The sequence below is a fragment of the Pagrus pagrus genome (assembly GCF_965226575.1).
Source record: "Pagrus pagrus genome assembly, chromosome: 18".
Taxonomy (NCBI): Eukaryota; Metazoa; Chordata; class Actinopteri; order Spariformes; family Sparidae; genus Pagrus; species Pagrus pagrus.
This window is the reverse complement of record NC_140202.1, coordinates 10,154,173-10,167,478: the sequence shown is the minus strand read 5'-3', so window position 1 is coordinate 10,167,478 and position 13,306 is coordinate 10,154,173. Positions and strand designations below refer to the sequence as shown.

The 13,306-nt window shown below is 44.4% G+C and overlaps 1 protein-coding gene across 7 annotated transcripts in view; it reads left to right on the top strand.

Moving 5' to 3' along the window:
* ralgapa2 (Ral GTPase activating protein catalytic subunit alpha 2) overlaps positions 1-13,306 on the top strand; it is a 93,115-nt gene that overhangs the window by 55,340 nt on the left and 24,469 nt on the right. For all 7 annotated transcript variants that reach the window (XM_084382214.1, XM_084382211.1, XM_084382213.1 and 4 more), the window contains 6 exons: positions 435-1,269; positions 1,921-1,992; positions 2,797-2,920; positions 3,023-3,178; positions 6,252-6,410; positions 8,507-8,634. In XM_084382214.1, coding sequence (XP_084238340.1) covers positions 435-1,269; positions 1,921-1,992; positions 2,797-2,920; positions 3,023-3,178; positions 6,252-6,410; positions 8,507-8,634 — 1,474 coding nt within the window. The remainder of the gene's footprint in view (positions 1-434; positions 1,270-1,920; positions 1,993-2,796; positions 2,921-3,022; positions 3,179-6,251; positions 6,411-8,506; positions 8,635-13,306) is intronic.

Sequence of the window (13,306 nt, the reverse complement as noted above, 5' to 3'; positions counted from 1 at the left end):
CCTGTGCATTTACATAAATGCAATTCACTAAGTAGAGTCCTATTAAGCTGCCTGTAAAGATGGTGGTTCTCATTAGCACTCAGCCAGTCTCAACGCTTGTCCATTGTAAGAAGACTCAATGGGCTTTTCAAAGTTGTCTCTCATGATTAGATGCTACCTACTTAGAGATGTGCTGGCCAAGCTATTGTGAGAAATGAATAAAGTACCCCTATTAGTAATCATAAATGAGATTTGGCTTTGTATCAAAAGAGCTAACAGAGATGATAGCATGTCTACACACAAATGTAGGGCCTTTGAAATATGGCTCTGCATTTCACATATTATAAAAGATAGCCCCATGTGCTTCTTTATTCTAAACCCATCAGTTCGATTTACTGTTGATCACTGTTACACTTCCTCAGTGTTTTGTCTTCCTGCTCTCATTCTTCCACCAGAAAAGCGACGTCGGAACATGGAGCTGATTCCCCTGACAGCACGCATGGTCATGACACACCTGGTGAACCATCTGGGCCACCATCCACTGAGCGGTGGCCCTGCCCTTCTTCACAGCCTAGTGAGCGAAAACCACGATAACCCGTACGTGGAATCATCAGAGCTGTCCTCCGAGGTCTTCAAAAGCCCCAACCTGCAGCTGTTTGTCTTTAATGACAGCACGCTGGTGTCCTACCTGCAGATCCCGGCTGAGACCCCCACTGTCGGACAGCCCCCTCAGCCTTCCTCCCAAGTGCGTGTCATTGTCCGCGACATCTCGGGCAAATACTCATGGGATGGCGCAATCCTCTACTGCACCACCCAGGAAGACTCTGTTCATGCGGGAGTTTTTAATGCAGTTGATCGCTCTCTTTCTACTACCACTACTGTCGCTCACAGCAGAAGCCAGGCCAACTCTCCAACAAAGGGACCGTACAAAAATCATTGTTCAGTCTTGGACTCCCCCTCTGACTGCTGTGAGGAGGAAGAGGTAGATATTCTGGATAAGCTTTTGGAAGACCTGGGTCAGTGCAGCCCAGAATGCCTGCCCCAGCCACAACTCAGGCTCAACCAGCCAGCCTCCTCACCCCACGGCATGAACCTAGAGCAAGAGAGTGCCATCCTGGAGGCCATTCAGCGTCAGACTGAGCAGGAGGAGGAGCAAGTAAGGAGGTGGGATGCTGATGTAAGCTTTCGGGCCGCCTGCCAGAGGGAACCCTCCCACAAGGAACCAAAAGCTCCTTTCTACTTCTGCCGGCTGCTGCTTAATGACCTTGGCATGAACTCTTGGGACCGCAGGTACATTATCAACTGAAGTTGGCTACAATAACTGGTCTGGTTTGCACGATACTAGAGGAAGACGGAGACAAATGAAGGGAAGTGGGGATGTCTGTTGCTTATTTATTAACCAGTCTGCAAACTGCATCTCAAATTTAGCCAGTTTGAAAGAAGAAAATAAAATATGTGTTATAACCTCTGCAGTCTAATACTATTTTAAACCCAAGTTACTTCTTTCATCCTCAAAGTAACTCAGCTGTGGGCTTGTTAGTCAAAGAGAGAAAGAACAAAGTTAAAAGCACTCTGGAGTCTGGAGTGTCTTAATCTCCTCTCCACAGGCTAAAAGTGCCATGCTGTTTTCACTAAGGTCCACCTTGCCAATCCCCATCTTTGCAGTGCTTCCCTGTAAATTAAAAGCTAACACCTCTTAATGGCAATGGTGCAAAGTGCGCGCAGCTAGTTGGAGATTGCTGTTTGCACCTGTGCCTTTTTTGCCTTTGTTAACATTGACTGCAAAACAAAACTTATCTTGAAAACTGGTTGTTGGACAGTGGATTATACATTTTCAATTGACTGTTTATTGTTGTCAGTATGGTTTCCTAAATTGTCTTTGTTATGCACAGAAGTGAAAATATCTTGTCTAATGAACACTTTTTGTAATTTTCTAAACAGGAAAAGTTTCCATTTGTTGAAGAAAAACTCCAAACTCTTAAGGGAACTGAAGAACTTGGATTCCAGGCAGTGGTAAAGCTTTTATTAGTTCTGTCTGCAACTTGTTATTATCTTGTGTCCTGTAGAAGGTTAGGTTTGTCTGAGATACCAATGAACACAGTAACAGAACATAGTAAACCTGACTCTACATAAGTGAAATAAGCACTGGTTACAAGTCACTCAGTTGCTCGAAGCAGCATCATATTGCCCCGACCCTCATCTCCTCTGCCATGATTTTTCTAATGTGTGCTATCTCTTGCTGATCACAGCCCTGGAAGTTTCCCACTATCACTCTTGCTGTCTTTCTCTCACTCTCTCTCTCTCTTAGTCCAATCAATAAGTACTCCACATATTACTAATGACAGGAGCTTTATTAGAGTATTCCCTCAAGATTGGACTACTTTCTCCCAGATGGCCAGACTTGCTTGGGCAACCTGTGCACAAGCATGCAAAGTGCCCTAAATCTACCCCAGCATTATGTAGTGCCATGGCAACAGGGAAAGTAGAGGGGGGAGCTTTTTTTTTTTTTTGCTGCTGTTCTATATTTAAAATCATGTCAGAGCTGGAGAGATAATGGACACATTTTGCAGACAAACTTGTTTTTTCTCTCACATTCTGCTCATCTGGTTTTATTCAACTACTAAATTAACACTTACTCAATTTACCTTGATAAGAGAAGTGTAGTGTTGTTGCGTAATTGCATTCACATTTCAAAGCATTTTCATCTGAAGTGGCTAAAGTCGCGCAAGGCTTTTCAAGATCTGCTGCGTTTAGAAAATTGGCCGCTGTTTGGTTGTTGTTCTTTTAATGCTGTCTGCTATATGTTTTGTTCTGTAGTCGAGAGACACACAAGATTGCTGTGTTCTACATTGGAGAGGGCCAAGAGGACAAGTGCTCCATTTTGTCAAATAATGCAGGCAGCCAGGCCTATGAAGACTTTGTGTCTGGACTGGGATGGGAGGTGCAGACAACCACACCCTCAATATCCACAGACAAAATCTAAATTTGAACACAGATGTACAGGCACACTGAGAACACACTAAATTGTACATGTATCCCTCAGGTGGACCTGGCCACACATTGCGGCTTCATGGGTGGCCTCCAGAGAAATGGCAGCACGGGTCTAACGGCTCCTTACTATGCTACCTCCACCGTGGAAGCCATCTTCCACGTCTCCACTCGTATGCCATCTGATTCTGATGACAGCCTCACCAAAAAGGTAAAAAGTCCTGTTTGTGTTCATGATTGTTTAACCTGTTTTGTCTGTGACATTTAGATTATGGTAATGTGTATTGTATTAATTGCATACTTCAAGTCCAAAGTATGTCTGGAAAAAAGACAAAATGCTACTTTGCGTGTTTGATGCAGTGAAATGGCTACACAGTCCTGCCCGGCCCATAGCAGTATGTTGTTGTAGCCTTCAGCTCTGTGTTAAGCTGTGATCAGGAGGTGTGACTCCAGAGTGCGGGCATTGATTAGTGACCCCAGCCAGGCAGGCCTGAGGAGTAGAAAGTCGCAGGCGCGTGAGTGAAGAGAGGGCATGTGCCGCAGCGGTAATGACTATGATTCTGCTAGCCCATGCCCCCCTCCCCGTGTGCTGTGACCAGGGCCTGGATTCAGCCATTAGCTCTCCCTGCTAGGGCAGGCGCCGGCCGGATGCCGGCAGGATCCTTTTATCCAATTCCTGCTGCCGCCACAGGAGCGATCGATTGGGTTCTGCAGTGGGATTCTGAGCTGTAGTGCACCAGTAGCAGTTAGCACAAAGAAATGAGCCGCAAGGCCCCTACCAGTGCTGCCAATCTTCTCATACAGTACCCTGCTGAGAAGGGAAATTCATCAGACTCTCCTCATATCCAACCCCCCCTCCAGTCCTCCACAGATCTCCCCCTCTCTATTTCACAAATAACCCCCTACTCATTCCAAGCCCATCTTGAGCCTGTGCTTATAGTGACTTCAGAAATTAGTTAGACAGAGTAAAGATTTTGACTTTGGTTGGCCAGAGTGAGGCGCTGGAGGGGCGACCGTGCCCAGAAAGGAGTGTGCTGCCACTCCACTTCCATTCATTTCGCTGGGAACTTCTGTAATTGCTGTTGCTCACCTCGCACAGATCTCCACATCAGCATCAGGCCGAACAGAACAGAAATTTGGCTGGCTGGTTACATGCACGGATGCTTCAGAAACAAAAGAGGGGGGGGTGGAAGAGAAAGTGGTATGAAGAATTGGAATGAAAAACGGGCTTCGTCTGTGTCCTACCCACTTTACTGCCTGTAACCATAGAGGCATACTGTGGGGGAACGGCTCATGTGGGAGCTCTCACTGGGCAGATTGCCTGTTTGAAGACGATGGAGGGGGAAAAAATGGCTAAACCAAAAAGAAAAGAGGGAAAACCATGAATTCCTCAATCCAATTGTGGGTTTTAGGGCAGTGCAGGCTGCAGCAGTAGCAGCTGGCTTCAGTAATGCATTTATAGAAGCGACCTGCAGGGTTGGGGTCAGGCCATGTAGACCGCGTGTGTGTGTGTATGTGTGTCTGTAAAACAGAGGGAGATAGACGGGTGCCTAGGCTATCACATTCACCCTTAGGCGCTACAGCTTAACTGGGCTGCTGCAGGTTGTTTTTCTAAGGAGCCTCTTATGTACTTAGGTCCTCTGGTCGGCGGTCTCCATGTGTGTGAAGCCCATTTGCTGGGTGGGAGGTCAAAGAGGGCTAATTAGACGGGCGTCTTTGACTTGAATCACATTTTATTAAAGAAGTTTCAAACATTTGGATGTGATTAACAAGGGAGTAAATAGATCGGTGCAGAGGACGATTGACTAGAGCATAAGCATCCTCATTAAACTTGTGATTAAGCTCATCCAAATGCTAATACCTTAACCCAAATTAACATCCCAGTGTTGATTGTCTACTGCAAATGCATATTCAACATTTTCTCTGAAATTGTCCCAGTGACTGACCTGGTTGGTACCTGCTGATCCTTGGACAGACAGACTGAACTGGCAAGCTCCAGTAATCAGCATGCCGTGGATTTGTTTAAGATTACCGTATTACCATAATTAAGGGCTTATAATAGAATGTGCTAATTGCATTTTTGGTGGCGAGGGCATGTTTCTTAATGGCTCATTAGGCCCACAGTACATTGGCAGATGTTTTCTTCTGAGTAGAGGCTCACTTTTCAGTGTCCATGATACCCCAGAAAACATCACTGGACTAGCAGCTAATAAGTGATCTCCACTTGTCAGAGAATATTATGTAGCAGTGTCCATCTATTTTACCTTGGAAAGGGGAAAGCTGTTTACCTATTTCAAACTAGCCTCAGTCAATTTCCTGTCATTTAAGTGTGTCTTCTTGCCCTGCCCAGTTTCATTTGTGTTTGTGAATAGAGTGGAAATGGGAAGCAATTTAATCTCTTATGGGGAAAGTTAATTGGATTTGAATTATTTGGTCTTAAAATGCTCAATTTTGTGCATTTTGTGTTTGCAATTTGAATTTGTAATGAAAAAAGCTATAAAAAAAGAGTCAAAGCTGGAGCCCTAACCCCTTATTTAAACAATTGTTTTCAAACAAAGTTTGTGATTGAACTGTAAGAAGTCACCTTGCTCTTGCACCTGCTGGATTTATGTTTTATCTTTAGGATAGGCAACATTGCTTATACTGGAATAAAACATTAAATGAAATATTTGATATATGCAATGATAAAAGCCAGTGTCATTATTTATAGAACCCAATCCATCAGCATAGGGCTGGTTGATATAGCCTTAGATTAGTATTGCAATAGTTAAGGTTATGTCCAATACACAATATTTGACCAAATACCTGAATATCAATATTGGCTAAATATTGTAGGGATGACTATTGGTACTACAAAATGTTACCACAATGAGATTTTTGATAAATAACCATCAGTAATGTGGGTAAAATGACTAAGTGGGTAAAGGCAAATATTAGTAGAACAAGTCTGGTAAGTTCAGAAAATTACATCACGTTACTGTTATGTAGATTAGATGCTGTAGATTTAAGACAATATATATTCCCATATTGCGATAACGATATAATACCGATATATTGCCCGACCCTGTGTCAGCAGTTAATCCTATTTTATTATCAGTCACCCCCTTTTACATACCTCACATGCCTCAGTTCACCTCTCAGCTGTCTAAGTTACATACTGGTCTAAGTTACATACTGGATGAAAGTGGAGACATGCCATAATTTTGCTAAATTTATGTTCCTGTCATCAAAAATTAGCTGCACTGGCTGAGCCCCTGATTAGACTGATTTTGTTTGTTTGGCAGCTGCGTCACCTGGGAAATGACGAGGTGCACATAGTGTGGTCAGAGCACACCAGGGACTACCGACGTGGCATCATCCCAACTGACTTTGGAGACGTGCTAATCATCATCTACCCAATGAAGAACCACATGTATTTCATCCAGATCATGAAGAAACCACAGGTAAACCACTGCCGTCAGTGGATTTTGTTAAGATTGCCGTCAATTATTCGCATACAACAAGTGGGAATTCACTTTAATTACATGTGCTTTTTTAATTAGCTTCCTTTTTTACTAGGATTACAAAGTGTGTTATTTTCCCAGTACAGTAGACGAGAAAACCATGCAGGCTGTCTTCAGCACTGCGCTAATGTCCAGTTTCTGTTCACAAGTTAAAGCAGTCCCTTCTTCTTGCTTTCTACTCAGACTTTGCTGTGAGTTTTATAGGTTCTTTCTCCTGTTGTGGTTTCTGTCTAAAGGCTTTCAATTTCCCCCTTCTCCAGCAGTGCATTATTACCCACACTGTGGGTATGTGCTCTCAGAGATGGTTACTATCCTTTCTTGGCTAGCTTTCATCTTGGCTACTCTGTAGTACTGCACTCGATGTGTGGCCTTCCAGAGGAGAGTGTAATGTCTTTGTCGGAGAAAGGCTGGCTTTAGATGTTCAGATAGGTCCACAATACCTCCTATGTGACCTTATTCAGAAGAAAAAATGTGACCACAACATTATGTTTTGTATCTCTCATTGTTAAGATCTTGATTATCTTTTTTTTTTAATCTTCAATCAGGTCATTTTGGAGAGATGACTGAGAAATGCATAATATAATGCAAGAAACTAAGAGTCTCAACTTAACTTTATTAAGACCGTCAGAAGTATACGGCCCTAGAGCACCTTCCAACTCTGTGGAGATATTACTGTAGTGTTTCTATTAGAACTGAACAATATGCTAATCTAATCTTCTAATCTGGAGACTGTGATTTGTAGGTTGGTGCATCTTCATATACATTGGCATGTTTTGACACAACTTACCTATATCAGAAAAATGCAGCTCCTCCAATATTTGATTAACTGTTAAGCCCTTGTTCCTATAGTGCTTCCCATTTTTTTAATCAATTCTTTGTTTGCCCACCTGTATTAATAGTGCAGCAAAACTGCAAATGTTACTTCAATGTTGAATCCTTTTCGATAGTCATAGACAAGCCCTATGGTCGATTCATATACTTTAATAATGGGTTGAATTTCTTTCAAATGGTAAAATTATAAATGCTCACAGTAACAATTCATTGCCATCTCTGTTTGGATCAAAGTGATCCCACTCATAGTGTTATGCAAACAGCATTCATTAAGAGAAACTATTTGGATTTTTTATGTTGGACAACTAAACAGTTAAGCATTTCTTTCAACAATCAAACAGAATCAAAGAGTAGTATCGGGTGCAATAAGTTTAATTACTTAAATGGTTGCAGATGGTTCACAAATGAGTGCATATAGCATATTGTAGCCTCAACCAAGAAGAGGGTTTTTATAGTCAAAGCACAGTTGGGAGAAGAGCAGAGTCTACCATTCTTCAGCCCTCCCACCCAACCAAACCCCACCCTGTGAAAGTCAATCTTTACAATTTTTTAACTCCAATAACCATCACACTATCTACTAAATTTCTGGTGTTAGTTTACACAATGTCAACCAAGTTTTCTGGCACGTGATTAAGTTAATTTGTTTTTATCATCTCTGGTTAAAATTCCTTTATTTTATAATTTGACTGGTTATTATATAAGCTGAACTTGCAAGTTGAAGACAGCAGGACCTTTGGGAGAGACTTTGACATTCACGTCAACTTCCAGGTCAACGACCATTGAGCTCCAGTGATTAAGGGCCCCCTTCCAATATGCATGAACAGACGTGTGTACCCACATACACTCGCCGGCTGCCGCTGAAATGCATATTGCTCCTTTGTATTTGTTCGGTAGCTCAATATGAGGGCATTGTTTAGTATTGATTGTCATTTTAATTTCATTTACCTAACATTGATTTGCATTAGATATGTGTGGTTGTCATGCAAAGTTAGGTAAAAAATCCAATTTCAACTTGAACCTTTGCCCTAAAACAGATGGAGAAACGGTTAAAGAACAAAAAGATTTTTAATCAACCTTTTCTAATTTTTGGGCACTTGTGTATAGAATGAAGGGACACTGACTAAATTAACTTGGGATCAGTGTTGAAGGTTTGATGCTTTATGTTCTGATTCCTTTTTTTCTTGCTCTAATCTTAACTTCTCCAGGTTCCTTTCTTTGGGCCTCTGTTTAATGGCGCCATCATCACTGGGACGCTGCTGCCAAGCTTGGTGCGGGCCACCTGTATCAATGCCAGCAGAGCTGTCAAGTCACGGCTGACTCTCTACCAGAGCTTGTATCCTTTACTCCTCATGCATTCTGCTTCACTGACTGTTCACTATCGCATACGGGGATGGCTCGTCAGAGGAATGCAACAATTAAAAAAAAAATCAACCCTTGACCCCGTTAAGGTAATGAGCATACATTTAGTGATATTTTTAGAATGATTTCATCAAATGCGTAACACAACTGAGCTAAAAGTTTAAGCACCACAAGAGGCCCATTTGGCTAAATTCATTGAGACATGTGGCGTGCTTGTCACGTCAGCTAACGTACACAGCTGAGTGCTGACACTGATCTTTATGGGCTGGCTGATTTACATACAGCTATTAGGCCAGGGCTGTTTCACAGCCTGGAGCATCATGGGAGGTTGCGTTTGGATGTTTTGGGCAGGAACACAGATAACGTGTCATCATCTGTCACTACAGTTTTATGGAGCACAAGGAGAGCCGAAACAGGAGCACCCTCAACAAATGCATACAAGTGCATACAGACACAAGCGCACACACACTCACACACACACTTACTCTCATCCCTCCACCCATCCATCCAACAGTGTGCCGTTAAGAGCCTGACTCCAGCTGTAGTTGTCAGTTGGTTTAAAGGGAGTGTAATCACCAATGGAGATGAATTAGCATGTGAATGCCAGCAGCACAGAGTTGGGGGGTGAAAGGGGGGGCAGAGTCGGAATGGCCCCTGGAGGGCGAAACCTGATCTCCCTTAACGCCCCGCTCCTCCTCGGACAGCATGTACTGCACCGCCTCACCAGAACCACGCTGCCTCTCTGGCGGTTGCTATAGAAACCTCCCCCAAGGTGGAAGACTAGTATCTATTGTTTGTTAGACACTGACATTTTTTTTAAAAAGTTGTTGTTTTTAAATGTTCATGTCCTTGTATCATAGTCTTTTACAACAAAGGCTTCTGGTCTCTAATTACATGACAGCACACGTCGTGTGTATGTTGTTTACAGTTGGGTATGTGTCAGTATTTGTCTGCCTGTATGCGTTTCACAGTGCATCACATCCCCAGGCCCCCCACCTCTATATCAGGCCTTGTCTGTGTGTCCCCGGGGGCATCCTGAGTGACAGATGTCTGTTACCCAACGCCAAGTGAATTAGCCCAGTGTGACTCTCAGTGCCAGAAGGGGGGGTCACAGCCACAGGCCTGCCTGCCTCTGTGAGCCTCAGGGGGTGGGTGGGTGGGACAGTACCGGGCCTGTGCTGGGCCACAAAAGCCTTACCTGGCATTCCTTAGCAGAGGAGCAGACAGCACAAAGGCATGATCTATGGGAGGAGATAAGCGCTGCCTCTGGAGTTCTGGCACTGATAGGCTGCCAGGCCTCACACACTCCAAGAGAGGAGATGAATGAATGTGCCAGGCAAAGCACACTGCCAGCATGAGTATCTGTATGTCTGTTTTTTTCTGCTGTTTGTCTGCCGAGCTCGAGAGCTTGTGAGGACAGAGGCAAAATGTTACGCTTGGTGTGTGCAATGTGAAAGTCGCTATAAAGTTTTTAGATTTAAGAGAATTGGGATCACAGGATACCATGACTGACGACACAAAGTCATGAGTGGCAGGTTGGAGTTAGTCCTTTGTATGCTTCCATCATTGGATTTGCCGTATTACACCAGCCCTTTGCGCTTTCCCTCTTCAGACATCATTCTTTCATCTTCTCAGGTTATGCAGTTCTTTCACAGTTCATAACATGGACCCTACCTTTTTTGTCTGGGATGTGTTTTTTTTTGTGCAAAACACAAATCCTCATCCTTAGTTTACCCCTTCAAAATGCCTTAACAATCCACAGTGCACTCTCTGCCTGTGAGGCCACTCTCCAAGGTAATTAGTTGAATATTTCTTCAAAGAGAAGCTATATGACCCCCGTGTGTCCAGATAAAAGGCCAGTATGGCACTGCGGCCCCCTCTCTTGCTCCGTCACAAGGCTTGAGAGGACTCCAGCAGTCTGCTGCAACACTCACAGGATCTCTCAGGCTAATAGGATTTGATATTGAAAAATGACCACCGGCAACATTTTTTGAAAATACATACACACACGGATAGGCTGGAGGAGTGTTTTTCAGATAGATGCTCCCTCCTTGCTGTTTTCCTATCCATCCTCAGTCTCTCCCTCTCTGCTTTTCCTCCATCTCTGATTTGTGAAATCTGTGTAGCTGCATTTGTTTCCTCATACAGTGTCCAGCTCTCATTGTCAGTTAGAATTTCTTCGTCAAGACACGACCACGGCCTCATAGACATCATATCACGAGCCTCTCACAAACAACTCATAATGTATCATCTATTATTTATATGCCTGATGGAAAATGCAGCTGGTCTAGCTTTGTGTGTTCTAAGTGTATTGTCTGCAACTAGTCTACCCTTCACAGTTGCACTTGGAATAACTGTGACCACAAAGTGTTCCCTCTCACACAACTGGAGTTTTTATTAATGCACCATTCTTTTTATTGATTCACCAAAGTAGAATAAGTGAATATAATTTTGTCCGTCTATTAATGGGGCTTTGCAATTCATGCACACAGCTTATGATAAATCGGCTTGAAGGAGACAATGAGTTTGTTTGTGTCACCTGGACCCAGCCTTTCGCTGGATGGCTTTGCTGTCTGCTGCCATTTACTATATGATGAAGAACCTTCATACTGTCACTGTAGAATAATGTCTTCATCCAGACGCTGGGATTCATTTCTCTCTTCAACAAGCACTTGGGTTTGATGTGCTGTCCATCACTCTTTGTGACGGGGGCATTGTTAAGGGTAAAAACTGTCCGCATGTGTGTGTGTTGGGGAGACGGCGAGTTTGTAATAGGTGAGACAGTGCGGAACTGACCTTGATTCAGAGACATAGCCTCCCTATTGGACAGAATCAATAGTTTTTGCACACTGCCCTCAGTCCCCATCCTCTGTTCTGACACACACATAAACACACGCACACACAGATCCATCTCCAGGCAGCGATCAATAACCATAATCTGTTTCTGCCCATCGCCAGTCATGCGAGCCAGGCTTTTAGATGGTGTGTGTCTGTGTGTCTGTGTGCAGTAGCAAAAAGAAGAGAGGAGGGGGCTTGATCCTTTCAGTGGAACCCAGAAAGTCTGTCATGTTCCTTCGCAGGCTCATGTGAGCATATCTACAGTCCCCCAGCTCCACCCAACGCAAAAACGACATGTACACAATTTCAATGGATGTATACTGAAAATATAATGGATATGATATCCTGCATGCGCTCCTTTGTGTTCTGTTGCAGCCCCCCCTCCAAGACGCCATCATAATTATTACAGTCAGTGCATTGACAGTGACATATTCTCACACCCCTTCTGAGCAAGTTATTGTCCCACTCTCACTGTGTCTTTGTCCGACAGCAGCGCGTTCTTTTGTACACTGTACGATTCCTCACCTAGCGAAGATGAAAGTGCGCCTGTATGCATGATAGGATGTCATGAATAGGATCTGCCATGTTAGTGTTGTCTCACATGAATTATTTAGCATCGTTGATAGGTCTAATTTGCCAGCTGTTGTGCCATAACTGTCGGCAGCCTCATAGATAATACTCAGCAGTCTATATCAGTGTGGAACACAGTGCTTGACTGGGCACAGTGAGACGCCAGGCTAGTCATTATATGCTGGATTCGTGTAATGGTCTGGGCTGATGCGAGTATAACTAGCCAACTTCCTGTTTATGGAAAACAGGACTGACCAATAAAATGGGCCTTATAAAAATGCCCCAAGTTACTCTTAAAAGGAGACTTAAGAAATCACTGTATATTAAGTATCTAGTGGTGTTTCCTTATTACTGGTTTAGTTGGAGGCAGTAAGATGTTGTTGGGTGAGTAGGCAGGTAGTTGGGGGATGGGTTAGGGGCCCTTTCTGAGTTCAAGAGTCCCTGCTTGGACTTGGCCAGAGTGGTTTGGGTGGAGGCTGGCATTGGCTTTGATAGAGCGGTTGAGAGTTTATGCAGTATTTGGGGGGCTACACAGAGAGGAGGGGTCTCTCTCTCCCCCACTGAATGTTTTAACCTAATCCCATTATCAGTGTAGCGCACTGCCTCCCATCTCTTCCCCCCTCCTTATCCCCATCCCCCTCCCACCCTTCTCTCCAGCTGACCAGCTGTTCCTGCCGGGACTCACGACAATGTCCGATGTGTTCAGATCACTGAGTACCACCCCCCACCACCACCCCTCCAACACACACACAAATACACAGTGCGCAGTCCATGCACAACCAAAGCAATTGCCTAGCCCATTGCTGGAGCCTAGGAAGGCCTAGAGGGAGGAGGGTGTTAGTTAGGGGAGAAGGGGGTAGCTTTGGGGGTGATGGGGGGGCAAGCACAGGCCTGTCAAACCAAGAGCCCTGACTCAGGAGGCAGCCCAGCTCGGATGGCATATGGCGTCTAGCTTCATACAACATGCAAAAGTATTCTCTCCCTTCACTCCCCCCTCATCCACCCCCACCGCCCACCCCATCCCACCCCACCCTACCCCCGGTCTCCCTCCCGTCCTGCTAATGCAGAATGACTCATAGCATTACTCTTTTTTTTTTTTCTCCCTCCCTCCACCACCCCACATCAGATCCTCCTCCTCTTGCCACCCAGCCCGTAACAAAAGGCGTCCGCTGCATGGCACCCACACCCTGAAAGCCCTGGGGGCCCGGCCCAGCCCAGCCTGTACTCTGAGGTCTGAG